This window comes from Lynx canadensis, chromosome B2 (assembly GCF_007474595.2).
Source record: "Lynx canadensis isolate LIC74 chromosome B2, mLynCan4.pri.v2, whole genome shotgun sequence".
Classification (NCBI taxonomy): Eukaryota; Metazoa; Chordata; class Mammalia; order Carnivora; family Felidae; genus Lynx; species Lynx canadensis.
The window spans coordinates 59,019,780-59,039,967 of NC_044307.1; the positions used below are offsets into that span (position 1 = coordinate 59,019,780).

The 20,188-nt window shown below is 34.2% G+C and overlaps 1 protein-coding gene across 1 annotated transcript in view; it reads right to left on the minus strand.

Annotated features, from left to right (window-relative positions):
• The window catches only part of EYS (eyes shut homolog), a 1,650,074-nt gene that overhangs the window by 1,146,048 nt on the left and 483,838 nt on the right, over window positions 1-20,188 (minus strand). The window contains exon 14 of the mRNA XM_030315776.1: window positions 11,496-11,617. Within this exon, the coding sequence (XP_030171636.1) occupies window positions 11,496-11,617 (122 nt within the window). The remainder of the gene's footprint in view (window positions 1-11,495; window positions 11,618-20,188) is intronic.

Consider the following 20,188-nt stretch of genomic DNA (forward strand, 5'->3'; position numbering starts at 1 on the left):
TCGAGACTCTTCAGTATAGGAAAAACCTAAAATTGAACAGTTATTTTACCACTGAGAGGGAAAAGAATGGCAGGTGGCAATCAGAAATAATGGAAAGTGTTGAGTTCTGGAGAGGTCTTAAATTCTATACTGCTGCTGTTAATAACATCTCATTGAAAAATCAGTTGAGTTATATAACTTTTGGTTTTCTCATGAATGAAAAAGGAATAATCATATATCGTATGGACATAGTTATAGTAAAAAGAAAATGAGTAATATTTATAAAAACCCTTTGTTAAAAAACAACATATAAATATATGTTTATTTTTTGTGCTTAAAAGAAATGTATTAGTGGTATTTGGAATAGTTTACTCAGAGATGATTATAAAAGCACAATTTTTGAAAGTTCAATAAATAGTAGGAGGAAGGAGGGTAGAAATGAGCTATGAAGAGACAGAAAATTTTCTGCATTGATGGATATGCTCTGTATCTTGATTTTGGTGGTATTTTACATGGGTAATTACAATGCAAAAACTCTTTTAATTGTGTATGTATGATCTTTATATAATATCACATGTAAATTATGCTCTAATTAAAAAATAAAAAAACTTAAAAACAATTGAGTAACTTATGTAGAGGGTGTTTCTCTTAAAAGATTGCCCTGTCTACTCCATGGTGAAAAAAGAAACAGTAGGAGAATATAGGCTATTTAGAAAAATGAGAAAAATGCAGGGGACTAGTGTACTTGATTATACTCTATTATTATTTTTAAGAACACGACTTGAAATTCTAATTAATGACCTATTCAAGGAAAAAAAAGAAGAAAATACAGATTTTGCATAAAGAAGACTAACATTTACATTCTTTCCCTTTTGGTACAATTGTTAACTATCTTTTTTCCATGGTTCAACAAAAAATAATTTATTAGCAAAACGCTTAATCCTTAATTTAACATTTTGTGCCCATCATAGTCATTACTCTTACAGGCAACATCACATCTGAAGCAAACAATGACTGGTAGTTCTCAATTAATTTCTAATGAACCATTTCTGGGTGTTTTTGGGTTGCTTTGCTTTTATTTTACATTTTTATTCAATTTCATGATTTCTCTGGTTTTGTATAAAACAATTCAGCATTTAAATTTATTTTTTTATTTTTTAATTTTTTTATTGTTGTTTTATTTTTGAGAGAGAGGCAGAGTACGAACAGGAGAGTGACAGAGAGAGAGAGGGAGACATAATCTGAAACAGGCTCCAGGCTCTGAGCTGTTAGTGCAGAGACTGATACAGGGCTTGAACTCACAGACTGCAAGATCATGACCTGAGCAGAAGTCAGATGCCCAACCGACTGAGCCACCCAGGCACCCTGTCAACATTTTTTTTTTTTAAAACAAATGTTAAAGACAAGCAAACAAACCCATTCTAAGACAATAATATTTTATTTTATTTTATTTTATTTTATTTTACTTTTTACTTTACTTTACTTTATTTTATTTTATTTTAATTTAATTTAATTTTATATTTTATGTTTATTTATTTTGAGAGGGAGAGTAGGGTAGGGGCAGAAAAAGAGAGAGAATCCCAAGCAGACTCCATGCTGTCAGTGCAGAGTCCGATGTGGGGTTTGAACTCACTAACTATAAGATCATGATGTGAACTGAAATCAAGAGTCAGATGCTTAACCACTTAACCGGCTAAGCTGACTGAGCCACCCAGGTGCCCTATGATATCATTTTTAATCTAGACTTTTATTAAGGTTTATATGAAATAATGAGATAACCTAATACAAATACTTTCTCTACCTATTGTTTTATATAATAAAAATAATCTTTAAATATGTTCCTACACAGCTTTGCAAATAAAATTCAAGAGACTATATGTATATCTATGCTAAATTTTAAAATTCTGGGCTGTTACGGTTATATAAAATGTTTTAATATCTGTAGTCAGACTACATTAGGGTGTAATAATTTGCCTTGGGTCTTCCTAAGATCTTAAAGTGCTAACCTTCGGTACCTCAGAAAGTGACCCGTTTTGGAAATCGAATTAAAGTGAGGTCATTAGAGTGGGCCTTAATTCAGTATGGCTGATGTCTTAGCAAAAAGAAGAAATGAACACAGAGACATTCACATAGGAAGAATGCCATGAGAAGATGAAGGCAGAGACTGTGGTGATACAACAGAAGGTAAGGAACACTAATTACTGGCCTAAGAAACTAATAATACAAAGTGTATATGGGGGGCTTTTTGAAAGTAGGAAACAACCAGGAACTTGATTTATTCTGAAAAATAACATGGTGCCAAATAAAACTCTTTCCTCTTACCTTTCAAGCTAGCTTCAATGAATAAAAGAGTTCATTTGTTCATTCAAAAATGGTTTTTGAATGTGATTTCACTTTATCACTATCTTCAAATAACATAATACCATGCCACATATAACCTAAGAGCCTTAACTACAAAATACAGTGATTTCCCTTCCCTTCCTTTGTACTATTGTTATCAGAAAGCAATTTTACTTAATCAGTGAATTCTAAAGCCTATTTGTAAAGTTATAATTGCTCATAAGATGTATTCATCTGTCACTTACTTACTCCTTGAGTTACTCTTTTCTGATGAAATTGGAACTATGTCAGTTTCCAACTTTTCCACTGAAAGAGAACTATTTAATCATTCATAAATTCATTGGAACGACAGTGATGGCTGCTCTCCCTTGGAAACTGAGGAGTAGGCAGTGACAATATATGTATGATTTTATATTAAAGGCAAGACCAGTTGGCAATCATTTGAAATCATGAATTTGGAGTCACACAGACCTTGTTCTATTTAGGTTTGCACTTTTCTAACACGGTGATTTTGCTTATGCTACTGAAAATATCCAAGTCTTGGTTTTCTTATATTTAAAGCAGGCATATATAAAACCTCACTGAGAGATTTTATACAAACTAGAAGTGTATGGTACATAGAGTTTCATTAATTGCTCATGTGAATGTAATACTAAATCTGCTTATAAAATTAATTTGATAAAATCTGTCTAAATCTTAAAGATTGACACACTTTGATCCAGCATTTTCAATTCTAGGAATTTAATGTCCAAATATAGAAACATATGTGTGCAAAGAGGCACATGTAATTAATTTCCTCAAATAATAGTTTATACTGGAAAAAATTAAAAACTGCCACTGTGTTATATCCACAAAATAAAATATGGCATAGCTATCCAAAAAGAAGGTGAAAATCTACATACCAACATATATTTTGTTCAAAAATCTAGTTTTTGTTTTGTTTTGATTTGATTTTTTGAGAGAAAGAGGGCATAAGCAGCAGAAAGAGAGAGAGACAGGGAGAAGGAGAGGGAGAGGGAGAGGCAGAGTGGGGGGAGGGAGGGAGAGAGACAGAGAGAGAGAGAGAGAGAGAGAGAGAGAATCCCAAGCGGGTTCCATGACCAGCGTGGAGCCCGACACAGGCTAGATCTGATGACTGTGAGATTATGACCTGAGCTGAAATCAAGAGTCTGACACTTAAATGACTGAGCCAGCCAGGTGCCCCCAAATTCTTTTTTTTTTTTTTCATTATGGAAAAATCTTCCATCTGCTAAAGGCAGATATTGTATTGCCATTGCCTGGATTAAAATTCTGTTACAGTTTTACTTTTATATTAGTAATTATTTTACTTTTATATTAGCAGTTTGGGCTCCTTGCACAAAGTAAACAACACAAAAACAAAATTTTTAAGAAGGAAAAAAAACCCAGATCTTTAGTAATATACAGACTTGTGTATTTTCACTCGAATATGTTAAAAATACATTGATCAACATAGATTTTTATTTCTACTCATTAAATTTCAAAAAAAAATTTAGTCATATCCATTCAAAAATTTTTAAACATATCCTTATAAGAAGCATGAAAAGTTCTAATACATAGTGTTACATAATTTAAGGCATCTAGGATGCATTTGCATAAATTATAAACTGAGAAAAAGAAAAAAAATCTATGGTCAACTGGGAACAAACCTTCATGTCGTCTCAAAGTCTACTTTGTAGTGTCCATAAGAAAAACAGGCCAAAGCATCAACACGGATGCCAATTACACAGACAGCAAAGGAGCCAGATGCTGTTGGCAAAACATGTTCCAGAGTGTGGCATCTGGGTCCAATAACTGCCATACAGAGCCCCATCTGTAGCTAAAGCTGTTGACTCTGCTTTGGGGGAAGAAAAATCAGAAATAAAGAAGGCAGTTAAATTCTAAACCATGCCAGGAATAGCAGAAGGCAGGTTGCAGTCAGCATTCAAATTACATCCCTAGCCCATTTTGCTTTTTAATGTCTTGAAACTGTGTAAACACTAAACTATGTTAACTCCAGTTGTTTAGAGATGAGCACACGTAGGTAGTTCAGTAACTCAGAACACACAAATCACCTAAGGGATTCGATATTCTGGCAAATACTCATCTTCATAACATTTTTGTTCTCAAGGGATATAAGCATATAGTCAATGAAATGCAATTTTCATTTGACCTATTAAAAATATTTGCTATGTTAAGCACTCATTATGGTACACAATGTGAATTCCTTCAAAAGCATGAAATTTAAGCATCTTCCTTGCAATTTCTGTTAAGTTTTCTCTGGACTGATTCTTCATAAAATGAAGTAAGATATTCATTGTATCTTTTACTGAGAGCCCTGAAATTTTTGTTCAGTGGAAATTTGTGAGAAAGCTTCAAAGAGCACTAAACTCTAACTAAATTCTTCCTTAGTTACAAAGAATAATGTAATCTCTTTTTAATGTTCTTCATTTGCTCTACACATGAATATATAAAATGAAACGAGTTGATATCAATATGATCCCACAGATTCATCATTTATAAAATACTGCTCTAGTTTTATTCATACATATAGTTTGAAAACAAGATCAATGTTGGGAATAATAAAAGCTAATGATATTTAGAGTTTAATATACATCAATAAATGAGCTAAATACTTTGTATACAGAATTGTATTTAATTAACATCATAACTCTGTGAATTATAACTGTTATTATTCACAATTTCTAGATTAAAAAAAACTTAGGGATATAAATAAAATTCCTTAACCCAATTCACACTAATCTTTAAGGATAGGACTTGATATCCTATATCTAGATAGTGCAACTCTAGAATCCATGCTTTCTCTGTCTCTGTCTCTGTTTCTGTCTTCTCTTTGTCCCATATAAATAATATAACATGTAATTTGGTATAATTACTTGAGTAATCATAGATGAAAGACTTCTGAATATCTACTCTTCCATAAAAGAAACAAAAACACTGGCAATAACATCAAATCAACTCTCTCAGAACTCTATAAATGAACTAAAAGACTTGCAAAAATCTGAGTGTTTCTACAAGAAAAATGGTTGACTCTCATAAACCTAGTCAGCTTTGTGTGGTTACGTCCAGTATTCCCATCCCCCTTTCCCCAGCTCTTCAATAGACTTGAAAACCAACAGCACTGCAATTATGGCATCTGTGAAATCAGCAGCCTAACAGCCACTGAAGGGCATTACAGGTTTAGAGCTCACCCAAAAGATCCTTCCCAGGAATGTCACTGTTTCATTGGTCTGGTAATGGAAAAGTTCCATTTTCAGGAATAGAATTTATTTGATCTGACTCAAAACTTACTCTTTTCAAAAAGTCCTTATAAAGGGAATTTATTAATAACAGTCAGTGGTAATTGCCTAACATTGCAGCTGCTTGTAATGATGATTCCAGTTAAGGCTAAGAGGCTGACCAATATACTTAAAAGTAAAAAGTGGTGAATGAGATGTTCATGGAGGTCTTTGAAAAGGTAGACCTATTCTTGGGAAATGAAAGTGTGGACAGGACTAAGAAACACATGAAAAGACCTTAATCTCTTATCTCTGACTGACCTTGAGCCTCCGTGAAAGCAGATACTGGAGAGTAAGACAGAACTGGAAAATGCCTGGCTGAATGTTGACTGCATACCTCAACATATACACACAGAGTCCCTCAGTAAAGCTAGAAGACTTACTAGTTTGAGGAAATATAAAACAAGTCTCTGCTAACTCATTCATTGACTGCTATATTAGCCAAGCTGAGACTTGAATAGCCACACGTGACAAAATAATTTATAAATTTAACTCTTTTGGAAAAATCACGAAACAATAGCAAAAACAAAAAATAAATACAATAAAAAATGCTGTAACAACTCTGAAGAAGCAGGATGTGATTTACAGATTTGCCAATTTATTTTTTTAAAATTTTTTTTTCAACGTTTATTTTATTTTTGGGACAGAGAGAGACAGAGCATGAACGGGGGAGGGGCAGAGAGAGAGGGAGACACAGAATGGGAAACAGGCTCCAGGCTCTGAGCCATCAGCCCAGAGCCCTACGCGGGGCTCGAACTCACGGACCGCAAGATCGTGACCTGGCTGAAGTCGGACGCTTAACCGACTGCGCCACCCAGGCGCCCCCAGATTTGCCAATTTAAAAAAATTCATAAAAAAATGATGAGTCGGGGCGCCTGGGTGGCGCAGTCGGTTAAGCGTCCGACTTCAGCCAGGTCACGATCTCACGGTCCGGGAGTTCGAGCCCCGCGTCAGGCTCTGGGCTGATGGCTCGGAGCCTGGAGCCTGTTTCCGATTCTGTGTCTCCCTCTCTCTCTGCCCCTCCCCCGTTCATGCTCTGTCTCTCTCTGTCCCAAAAATAAATAAACGTTGAAAAAAAAATTAAAAAAAAAAAAAATGATGAGTCATACAGAGAAAGAAAAGTATGACCCATTTATAGGAATAAAGCAACCAGTAGAAACTATCCCTGAAGAAGCCTCAATATTGGATTTACTTAACACAGATATTAAATTAGCCAAAATAACTGTGATCAAAGAAAAATTGAAGCCATATCTAAATGATTAAGGAATGTATGAGATTGCTATTTTGTCTGAGAATATAAAAAGATATCAATTATAAACAAGAACACAATAGAAATTCTGGAGTTAAAAGTATAAAAAATGAAATTAAAAAAATTATGAGAGGGGCACATCACCATATTTAAGTTGGTAGAAGAAGGAAGCAGTGCATTTGAAGTTAATCAATTAAGATTATTGATCCTGGAGATCAGGAGGAAAAATGAAGAGCCTCAGATACCTGTGGGACACCTTAAGAACATTAACATACACATGTGAGAGTTTTAGAACCAGAAGAGAGAGAAAAAAGACATATAAACTATTTTAAGATATAAAGGCCCAAACTTTCTAAATTTGATGAAAATTATTAATCCACACCCCCATGAAGATCAATGAGCTCCAGGGAAAATAAACTTAAAGACATATAATGCTAATCACATGATAGTCAACCCTCAAAAGACAAACAGAGAATTTTGGCAGCATCAAGAGAAAATGATTCATTATGCACAAGGGATCCTCAATAAGATTAACAGTTGACTTATCAGAAACCATGCAGTCCAGATGTACTTCAAATGCTGAAAGAAAAAGACTGTAAACCAATAATTCTATACCTCTTAAAGCTATCCTTTAAATTAAAGGAGAAATTAAGACATTCCCAGATAAAACAGAACAGAAAATTCATCAATAGCAGATCTGCTCTTTAAGAAATAGTAAAGAGAATCCTTTAGGCTAAGATGAAAAGATACTAGACAGTAATTTCAATTCACACACAAAAATACAGAGCATGGTGTATGATGGTGATGGTAACTATATAGGCAAGTATAAAAACAGTATAAATGTATTTTTGCTTATCCTCTTTTTGTTTCCTATTGTTTCTGATTTAAAAAACAGTACATAAAACATACTATAACATTGTGTTGATGGGCTTATAATCAATAAAAGCCTGAAGGATGTGGGAAGGAATAACGCTATAGTGGAGCAAAGTTTTTGTATACTATTGAAATTAAGTCAGTATTAACACTATGGAGACTGTTTTAAGTGAAGAAGTTAATTGTGATCTATAGGACAACTACTAAGAAACTATGTACAAATGCAAAGTAAAAAATAAAAAGAAATTAAAGTGTGATACCAGAAAAAGAAGTAATGCAAGAGTAGCCAATAATGGAGAAAGAGGAACAGCACCAACAACAAAAATATAACATATTAAAAAAAAGAAACTACACATATAAACTTTATTTCATTAGTAATGTTAAATGTAACCTAAGGAGAGGGTAGAGATTGACAGAGTGGATTTTTAAAAACAGTCAAATTATATCCTATCTATAAAAGACAAGCTTTATATTCAAAGTCACAAATAGGTTAAAACTAAAAAGTCAGAAAATATACACTATGCCATCAATAATAAACAAAGGGCTGAGGCAGCTATACTAATATCAGGCAAAATACACTTTAAGACAAAAAAAATGTTACTCAAGACAAAGAAGGACATTTTATAAATATTTAAATCCATCAGTAAGATCTAACAATTAGATCCTAGAGCCTTAAGATCTAACTTAGGTAAATGAAGCAAAATATGGCAGATTAAATGGATAAACAATATTAAATTAGCCAATAACAGGTAAACAATAACAATTGCAAACTTTATAATAGAACAAAGTCGCAGAAGATATAGGATATAGAAGACTTGATTAAGATATAAACCAGCTAGGCCTAAAAGACTCCTATAGAACATTCCAGCTAAAGTGGAATACACACTTTTTTCAAGTACTTATAGAATATATGTTAGGTTATAATATATGCCTCAGTAAATTTTAAAAGATTTAACTCACACAAAATAAGTTTTCTTACCACAATAAAAGTAGAAATCAAGATCAAGAGAAATCTAGGGAATTCACAAATAAGTGAAAGTTTAACAAAACCAGTGAGCCAAAGAATAAATCACATGGGAAATTAGGAAATTATTTTGAGAGACACAAAACGTCAAAAAATATGAGCTATAATGATACCAATGCTTAGAGTGAAATTTACAGCTGTAAACCCTGTATTAAAAAAGAACAGAGACCTCAATTCAATAATGGAACCATTCACCTTAAAACTAGAAAACGAAGAGAAAACCAAACCCCAAATGGATAATCTATCAAAATCTGAGGAATGATAAAATGACTGTATGAGTTTGTGTTAAGTGGCAATGTCTTCTGATACATTTATAAATTTAAGTCATTAAGAGTTCACAATTAGTGGTGTCAAAGTTATCTAGAAAGACTGATTGTGTCTCATGAATATTAAAATGTATTTTAATTAAGCCTCATAAACTTTGTTGCTTGTTTTGTTTTAGATCTTCAAGATGTCTATCTTAAATAGCAAATAGCAATTATCTAAATAAAAGTATTATCATGTTGGATAATTAATATTTATTCTCACTCTGGTATTTTGGACAAATAGGTGGACAAACATAAGTCACAGATTTCATACAAATACACACATACATATACATTTTTTTCTGCACGTCTATATGATAATGTATTTTGGGAATGAGAAAGCAAAAACTAACATCCAGGGTACCCAGGAGCTGGTCAGGCACTATAAGCAGGTTTACAGGTAGATCTTGGTGTTCTCCTGGTGAACATTTCAACAGACAATTTCACAGAACATCAAAATGAGACATAGTTACTCCACTACCCTGATTAATCATTACAAAGACAAGCCTACCCCACAATCATATCTAAATGGTGACAAAAACTTGAACACCATCTAAACCACAGGAATGGCCAAGCATTCTCCTATCATGGTTGATATAAATGGTTGCTGTCTCTATAAATTTTAGCTTTCACTCTGTCCAGTCTTCATTTCTTCTAGGTAAGATTTATTATGAATGTAGGTAATTCTTCCCACTTCCTGACGGTCTCCTTATCCAGGCCAAAGGCCCACTTTTGTAAACCCTCTTCAAAGTTATATTTCACAAACTCAAACCTGTAAGTCCTTCCAGCATCCTTTTACTGAGATGCTACATGGATTTAAATGGTGTGTGTTCTCCCTTATGGCAATGAGTTATAAACCCAACTTTTTCAACCACAGGTATGTTCCTGCTGGTGTTTGTCTGGAGGTGATTGACAGTAAGTACACACATACACAAATGCATAAACAAATTATCGTTAGGAATTACATAAAAAGCTGAATGCTAAAAAGTATATATCAGAATTTTGATACATATATGTGTTTATATATATGTATATATAGTATATCATAACTTGTAGGTTATAATAAAAAGAATCATTTAAGAAAAGTAAAATAAGCATAGAAACTATGGGAAGTTTTTCTTTCCTAGTTCAACAAAAGTTGATTGTTTCTCCTACTATATAGATGGAAAGCCAGTTAATATTAATTTATGATGATATGTCAATTTTAAAAATGGATAATGTCACAAAAAGTAGCTCTGGTTTTTTACATTTTTACATATTTTAAACTAGTGTCAACTGATACCATTGTGAGTTTTTCTACATTAATAAAATTGTTAATTTTTTCTCTTACTGTCATTGAAATATAAATCAAACTATTGCCAGATTATTTCAGAATTGCCTTTAAAGGAAATAAACTGCCTATTGTTGATCACTCTGGATCTTATGTCCCATTTCAGTCACCAAAAATGAGGAATAGTGTACAAGTTATTTAAAAATTTTTTTAACATTTATTTATTTTTGAGACAGAGACAGAGCATGAACAGGGGAGGGTCAGAGAAAGAGGGAGACACAGAATCTGAAACAGGCTCCAGGCTCTGAGCTGGCAGCACAGAGCCCGACGCGGGGCTCGAACCCACGGACCGTGAGAACATGACCTGAGCCGAAGTCGGACGCTTAACCAACTGAGCCACCCAGGCGCCCCAGTACAAGTTATTTTAGAGGACGCTCTGAAATCATTTTGATTTTTCCCTGAGAAAATGATCACCTAAATATATTTATATTCAATTAATCTGATTCTGTGACAAGAAGAAAATCATTCTAGTTACACTAAACCTGGTTTTGCTTGAGAGACCTAGTGTATAGTTCTCTACACTCTACACCTTAACAAGTTAAAGGATAAAAGCTATTTTTTACCAATATTGATCTGGTTACTAAATGTTTCAAATAATAGTAATAACTACTCAGAATTTCTACTTAGAGCTTCTTCAGATTTCTCATCTAAAACTAATACAATTGGATTATGGGATATGTGGAGTAATTAATGTAAAATTCATCAATAATTTGACTAAAGTAATCCAAATTCATGATAATCTCTGGGTAATAAACTGAAAGTTTTAATTCAGTAGACCCATTAACAAGTCATTTGTGGCACCCTTTTTGCACGGAGGGATCCAAAACAACATTGAGATGACAAAGGCATGTTTTGAAGAAGTGAAGGCATTTGTAACATGTGTCAGATTTGGACATTGCATTTCCAAGTTTAATATTATTTACGACTTTTGACACAAATTTCAAATGAATATTGACGCTATCTTGTCAGAAAATGGCTGTTCATCTTGAGATCATTTTTTTAATTAATGGATGCAAAGTGAAAATAATCTCTGGAATTATCCCAAAGACAAGAACACTCCAAGTGATTTCATGAAGAAAATTATAAACACATTACTCACCGATAGCTATTGTAAAGGTCAGTACAGGTGGAATTATTCTTACAAGGATTCATTTTGCAGTCATTGGATTCTTGTTCACAAAAACTTCCTTCCCAACCAGCTAAGCACACACACTGGTAACTCTATGGGAATATGAAAATCATATAACCTTTAGGTTATTTCTTGCTATTAAGCCTATAATCCAGTTATTACTCTCGGCTATGTTGATCTATGTCAATTTATAACTATTTCAATTTTTATAGAATGTCAATACTTCCCCAAAATTACTTTTACCACAGTTTAAAAGCTATGTGAACAGTATTTGTATCTAATTCAATAAAAATAAATATATATTATGCTCACACAGAACTATTGGTTTTGTTAAATATCTTAATATAAACATAATGTATTAGTAATAAGGTAAGTATGTAAAACTAACTAAATATACAACTAAGCAACTAGCTCACTCATTAAAAAATATATAACTATATTATGTATTTACTGTACTACTTATAAATAATCTATGTCAGTACACTATTGTTGGTCGATTGAAATTGAAAAACTTTGAATATCATTTTGCTAAGAGATAGAGTAGTCCTATAACAATATTCAAAATACTAAAAGTAAAACTGGTTTTCTAGGATTGGAAAAACAAACAAAATTACCATGGGACAATAATTTAAAATATTAAAAATACTTTCAAAGAACAGGACTCTTGTTAAAAAAAACAGAATTTGGGCTCTTTAGAGATTCTAAATTTATAATAATGAAAAATACTAAAATCAATGTTAGTTGTTCTCTTGATCTTCACTGTTCAATACAGGAGCCACTAGCCCCATGTGGTTACAGAGCATTGCAATGTGGCTGGCCTCAAACGAAATGTACTATAAGTACGAAATACACATTGAATTTTCAAGAAATGTAAAATAACTAATAATTTTATTACTTACATACTATAATCATAATAATGTGCACACAGAGTTAAAACATATTAACATTAATTTCACCTGCTTCCTTTAGCCTTTTTTAATGTGGCTTCTAGAAAACTTAAAACACACACACACATACACACACACACACGGTCTCATTACTTTTCTATTAGACAGAGCTATGGTAGCTAATTATGGCCACTTAGTTTTTCTACTTGCAAATAGAGTTAAGAAGTCTACATAGTTACATCTACCAGAAAAGGAGCTCTCTGAAACTCAAGAACTTGTTCTATAATACACATTCCAGCTTCTTGAAGAGGTCTGGCACCTCACAGATGCTTAATACATGTTGGTTGAACATATGAGAAAGAATAAATATGACAGGAAAAGTAACATAAAAACTGAAGTAACCCACATGGATTTCAAAAGGATTCTAATGTTTGCTAGAGGTACATAGCAAATTTCTTTTGAACGTTACAATCAAACAACAATCAAACAAGCATAAATTCATGCTCCATGTATTTGCATTTAGGTTACAATAATTTGAATACCACTGAATATTTTGTTTTGGGTTATTAGGGTCAATTGGTTTGCTATGGCTTGAGAGCAGCTGAAAAGCAGAAAGGGATGAGAGCCACTGTGTTATCAACACTGGGTTTTATTCCTGACATATGTGTTAATTCTCCAGCATACTCATTAATAGTACTCCTGGTTAGCTGGATTTTGGCAGTAATTTTCTCATGCATTGTGGCCCCCACATTGTTAACATTCTCAAGATTTTGGTTATATATGGAGTTTTCACTTAATGTAGTTAGCTCATTTTTTCTTCCCTTTTTTGACAGCATTAAAAAAAGAATTCCATGAAAATTGATGTAGTGAGTATATTGATTTGAAAGGCAATTCTATAGTAAGCAAGACAAGTGTCTGCTGTAGGTACATCGGAGAAACTACCCAACCCAGTGATGGAAATTAAGGTAGATTGGTATGGATAACATGTGCATGAAATCTGTGGGACAAATGAGGTGCCCTGTTCACTTTCTAAGAGGTATGAATCATTTCTGTAAAGACAAAAGCACAGGTTTACTGCTGGTTTTTCTTTTGATATCTCAGTAATAATTTGAAACTAATTTCGTAATTGAGTCAAAAACCAATCAAATATCTTTCCCATTAAAGATATATGTTCCATAAAAGCTAATAATTATCAGTGTTCTTGACGATTTAATAATTAGAAGAAAATTATCATCAATGTAATGGTATAATTATCATTAAAGTGTCAGGTACTACAGCAATGATCTAATCATATATGATATAATCTGTACATAAAGGAAACATAAAAAATGAGAGAAATAGATTTTTTAAATATTTAATATTAAAAATATACATTATTAAGGAAGCAGAAATGAATATTAACTAGAAATAACACAGAGTTCAAGTATTTCTATTAATCTGTTGCATACTTAGTTCAGAAGCATTTTTCTGAATTTGGACACTCTTACTACAAAACACTTTCTCATTCAACATTGCAAAATTAATAATTCCAGTAATTTTAAATAGCACTTAATGGTGAAATACTATTTTTAAACCACATTGTCTTGGCATTAAATAAATCATAATGTTTTGAACTGGTTTTGCTGAGGAAGGAAATTTATTTAAAGATGTTTACTAACATGAATAAATGTATGAGGGGCGCCTGGGTGGCTCAGTCAGTTAAGCATCAGGCTTTGGCTCAGGTCATGATCTCATGGTTCATGGGTTCAAGCCCTGCGTCAAGCTCTGTGCTGACAGCTCAGAGTCTGAAGCCTGCTTTGGATGTTGTGTCTCCCTCTCTCTCCTCCTCCCCCAGTCACACTCTGTCTCTCTGTCTCTCTCTCTCTCTCTCTCAAAAATAAACATTAAAAAATATTTTTAAAGAAGAAAAAAGTTTGTATCGTTTATGAAGTTGGAGCCACATCATTTTTATCACTTAATACAAAGTATTAAGTAGACATTATCCTTCCAGACAAAATATTTTTTTGTAGTTTTAAAATACACCCATAAGAAGGATAAAGGGAAGACAGTAACATGATAGAAGATGATATGTATCTAGCATAGTGAACAATACAACCAGTGAGACAAAAGACAAAGTGGTCCAGTTTGATAGGTATAATAACTATATATCAAATATATATATATCAAACATATGTGTATAATATATTACAATAGTGGCTTTCCATACTAGGGCATTTACCTACTTAAATTAGGTAAATAGAGAGGAAGAAGCCAAAATGACAGAACAGCATGGAAGTTTTTTGTGTGTCTCGCATCCATGAAATATAGCCAGATCAACATTAAACCATCCTAAAAACCTAGAAAACTGATTTGAGTATTAATGCAACAATCTGCACAACCTGAACCACAGAACTCAGTAGGTACATAGCGTGGAGAGATGAACTGGGGGTGAGAGAAGCCACAGAGGGCAGGGAGCTGTTTTTGCTTGCAGAGAGAGGACGGAGATGGGGTGAGAGTACAGGAAAAGACAGCTTGCTTATATCTGTGTTGATTAAGTTCCTGGCTGTCGTTTCTTCCCGCTCTTTCTTTTGGAGTGAATTCTTTCATTTCATCATTTTGAAGGAAGAAAAAGAATTAATAAAGTAAAAAAAATAAAATCAAAAAATTAAAAACAACACACACACATATACACACACACACAAAAGCAGCTGGACAAAAAATGGAAAAGTGGAAACAGCCGCAGGGACTGAACAAAAAAGGGAGAAAGGAGAAATGAGAGGGTTTAAATTCCATTATGAATCTATAAACAGAGGGAGCACAGAGTCTGAAACTCCTCAGCTCGATACCTGGCAGTGCTCTGGTGGGAAGGGCAAATTCCCAGGAGCAAAGTGAGGTCCAGGCAGTCCTTGGGCCACACGGGGAGAGTTGGTTCCCTTGCTGGGAGGACATTTGGTAGAGGCTGTGCGGCCACCTCACAGGAAAGGTCCCAGCAAACCCCAGGAAACAACCACATTCACTGGCACTGGAACAAGGATGTTATGAATGGGCTAACCAAGAAATTAAAGAGGAAATTAAAAAGTACATGGAAGCCAGTGAAAATGATAACACCACAGCCCAAAACCTCGGGGATGCAGCAAAGGCAGTCATAAGAGGGAAGTATATAGCAATCCAGGCCTTCCTAAAGAAGAAAGAAAGGTCTCAGATATACAACCTAATCTTATGCCTTAAACAGTTGGAAAAAGAACATCAAATAAAACCCCAAACTAGCAGAAGATAGGAAATAATAAAGACTAGAGCAGAAATCAATGCTATCCAAACCTAAAAAACCTAGCAGAACACATCAGTGAAACCAGGAGCTGGTTCTTTTTTTTTTTTAATTTTTTTAAATGTTTATTCATTTTTGACAGAGAGAGACAGAGCATGAGCAGGGAGGGGCAGAGAGAGAAGGAGACACAGAATCCAAAGCAGACTCCAGGCTATGAGCTGTCAGCACAGGGCCTGATGTGGGGCTCAAACTCAGACTGTGAGATCATGACCTGAGCTGAAGTCGGATGCTCAACCGACTGAGCCACCCAGGCACCCCTGGTTCTTTGAAAGAATTAACAAAATTGATAAACCCCTAGCCAGTTTGATCAAAAAGAAAAAGGAACTGACCTAAATAAATGAAATCAAGAATGAAAGAGGAGAGATCACAACAAACACTGAAGAAATACAAACAATAATAAAATATTATGGGCAATTATACGCCAGTAAAATGGACAATCTGGAAGAAATGGACAAATTCTTAGAAACACATAAACTACCAAAACTGAAACAGGAAGAAATAGATGCATAACCAGTAAAGAAATCAAATAGGAATAAAAAATCTCCCAAAAACAAGAGTCCAGGGCCAGATGGATTTCCAGGGGAATTCTACCAAACATTTAAAGAAGAGTTAACACCTATTCTCTTGAAGCTGTTCCAAAAAATTAAAAATGGAAGGAAAACTTCCAACTCTCTGTGAAGCCAGCATTACCTTGATTCCAAAACCGGACAAAAGACCTCACTAAAAAGGAGAACTATACACCAATTTCTCTGATGAACATGGGTGCAAAAAAACTCAACAAGATATTAGCCAACTGGCTCCAACAATACATTAAAAACATCATTCACCACAACCAATTGGGATTTATACCTGGGATGCAGGGCTGGTTCAATATCCGCAAAAGAATTAACGTGATTCATCACATCAATAAAAGAAAGGACAGGAACCATATGATCCTCTCAATAGATGCAGAGAAAGCATTTGACAAAATACAGCAACCTTTCTTGATAAAAACCCTCAAGAAAGTAGGGAGAGAAGGAGTATACCTCGAGATCATAAAAGCCATATATGAACGACCCAACGCTAATATCATCCTCAATGGGGAAAAACTGACAGCTTTCCCCCTAAGGTCAGGAACAAAACAAGGATGTCCACTCTCGCCACTGTTATTCAACATAGTATTGGAAGTCTTAGCCTCTGCAATTAGACAACACAAAGAAATAAAAGGCATCCAAATCAGCCAGGAGGAGGTCAAACTTTCACTCTTGGCAGATGACATGATACTCTATATGGAAAACCCTAAAGATTTCACCAAAAAGCTGCTAGAAGTGATCCATGAATTCAACAAAGTTTCAGGATATAAAATCAATGCACAGAAATCAGTTGCATTCCTATATACACCAACATGAAGCAACAGAAAGAGAACTCAAGGAATTGATCCCATTTACAATTGCACCAAAAACCATAAAATACCTAGGAATAAATCTAACCAAAGAGGTGAAAATGCATACACTGAAAACTATAACAAGCTTATGAAAGAAATTGAAGAAGACAAAAAAAATGGAAAAAATATTCCATGCTCCTGGATAGGAAGAAAATATATTGTTAAAATGTCACTACTACCCAAATCAATCTATACATATTCAATGCAATCCCTATCAAAACAACACCAGCATTCTTCACAGAGCTAGAACAAACAATCCCAAAATTTATATGGAACTAGAAAAGACCCCAAATAGCCAAAGCAATCTTGAAAAAGAAAACCAAAGCAGGAGGCATCACAATCCCAGACCTCAAGCTATATTACAAAGCTACAATCATCAATGCAGTATGGTACTGGCACAAAAACAGACACTCAACAATGGAACAGAATAGAAAACCCATAAATGGACCCACAAACGTATGGCCAACTAATCTTTGACAAAGCAGGAAAGAATATCCAATGGAATGAAGACAGTCTCTCCAGCAAGTGGTGCTAGGAAAACTGGACAGTGCCATGCAGAAAAATGAATGTGGACCACTTTCTTACACCATACACAAAAATAAACTCAAAACGGATGAAAGGTCGCAATGTAAGAATCTATCAAAGTCCTCGAGGAGAAAGCAGGCAAAAACCTCTTTGATGTTGGTCACAGCAACTTCTTACTCAACACGTCTCTGGAGGCAAGGGAAACAAAAGCAAAAATGAACTATTGGGATCTCATCAAAATAAAAACTTCTGCACAGTGAAGGAATCAATCAGCAAAACTAAAAGGCAACGGATGGAATGGGAGAAGCTATTTGCAATTGACATATCTGATAAATGGTTAGTATCCAAAATCTATAAAGAACTTATCAAACTCAACAGCCAAAAACCAAATAATCCAGTGAAGAAATGGGCAAAAGACATGAATAGACACTTCTCCAAAGAAGACATCCAGATGGCCAACTGACACACGAAAAAATGCTTAACATCACTTATCATCAGGAAAATACAAATCAAAACCACAATGAGATACCACCTCACACCTGTCAGAATGGCTAACACTAACAATTCAGGCAACAACAGATGTTGGCAAGGATGGGGAGAAAGAGGATCTCTTTTGCACTGTTGGTGGGAATGCAAACTGGTGAAGCCACTCTGGAAAACAGTATGGAGGTTCCTCAAAAAATTAGAAATAGAACTACCCTGTGACCAGCAATTGCACTACTACGTATTTATCCAAGGGATACAGGTATACTGCTTCAAAGGGGCACATGTACCCCAATGTTTATAGCGGCACTGTCAACAATAGCCAAAGTATGAAAACAGCCCAAATGTCCCTCAATGAATGAACAGATGAAGAAGATATGGTTTATATATACAATGTGTATATACAGAATAGTTACTTGTCAATCATAAAGAATGAAATCTTGCCATTTGCAACTATGTGGATGGAAATAGAGAGTATTATGCCAAGCGAAATTAGTCAGTAAGAGAAAGACAAATATCATATGACTTCACTCATATGAGGACTTTAAGATACAAAACAGATGAACATAAGGAAAGGGAAGCAAAAATAATATAAAAACAGGGAGGGAGACAAAACATAAGAGACTCTTAAATATGGAGAACAAACAGGGTTGCTGGAGGGGTTGTGGGAGGGGGATGGGCTAAATAGGTAAGAGGCATTAAGGAATCTACTCTTGAAATCATCGTTGTAATATATGTTAACTAACTTGGATGTAAATTTAAAAATAAATAAATAATAAAAAATAAATAAAAGCTGAATACAGTAAAAAAAAAAAATCAGGTAAATAGAAGCTAAGCAGAAAGAAGTAGTTGGAGTTTGCCACAATCTCCCTGAAATGGAAAGGAAATATTGGTATTCAGTTTTGTCAAGGACATATGTCCCTGAAAAGAAGAGCAAAGTGAGCCCAAACTTTGATGAATAGTCTTTTGGAGGCACTTGTCCCCAATGCAAGCCAGAAGTAGCCAAAGTGAACAACAAAGATTTAGTCATCTTATAGTGCAGGGAAGCTAGAGGCAGGAGTATGGGCCTGCAAGATGGAATGGTCCTGCTAAAAACTCCTGGCTTTCATTTGACACCTCAGAGGGCCACTATCTAAAAGGAAGGGCACACCAGCAAAAATCCCAGCTCAGATCATGCTAAAACTCCATTCAAGGACAATGAGGTTATGTATCCATATTCTATTTGTCTGCCAGGGAAAATTAAGTGGTCTTTGGAGAAAGTTAACATTAGAGCTTTTCAGTGTTTGATAGAGAGTGGTATTTGATAAAAAAAAAAAAAAAAAAAAAAAAAAAAAAAAAGAATGCTGATGGTCAAAACTCAAGAGAAAAACAGTAAAAATAGCCTCTCCAGATATTGTGCTTATTAGACATTTTAAAATAACTGATTAATATGGTCAAAAATATACAAGGTAGGATACAGAATTCCACTAGCAACTTTATATAATAGATTTACATAGGAAAAATGCACATATAATGCACAATAATGCATATATAGAGTTAACAGGAATAACGCACATTTGAATATAATAATAATTGAGGTCCGCCTGGGTGGCTCAGTCAGTTAAGCATCCGACTTTGGCTCAGGTCATGATCTCAACATTCGTGAGTTTGAGCCCTGTGTGGGGCTCTGTGCTGACAGCTCAGAGCCTGAAGCATTCTTAGAATTCTGTGTCTCCCTTGTGTCTGGCCCTCTCTCTTTCTTAAAAATAAAATAAGCATTTAAAAATTTAAAAAAATGAAAATAATAAGTGAAATTTAATAATTTAATCCATTATTTTAATATCAGAAATTTTAGCAGAGCGGATTAAAAGTAAATATCCAGGTTGAGGTACATAAATTAAAAAGGATAGACAAGGCAAAAAGGAAACAGAAACTATGGGAAATAATGTGAAGAATTAATATGTTTAATTGTATTACCAAAAAAAGAGGAGTGGGAGAGATTAAATCAAAGCACTATTTGAAAAATTACTGAGAATTGTCTAAAAATAGCAAAGAAAGTAAC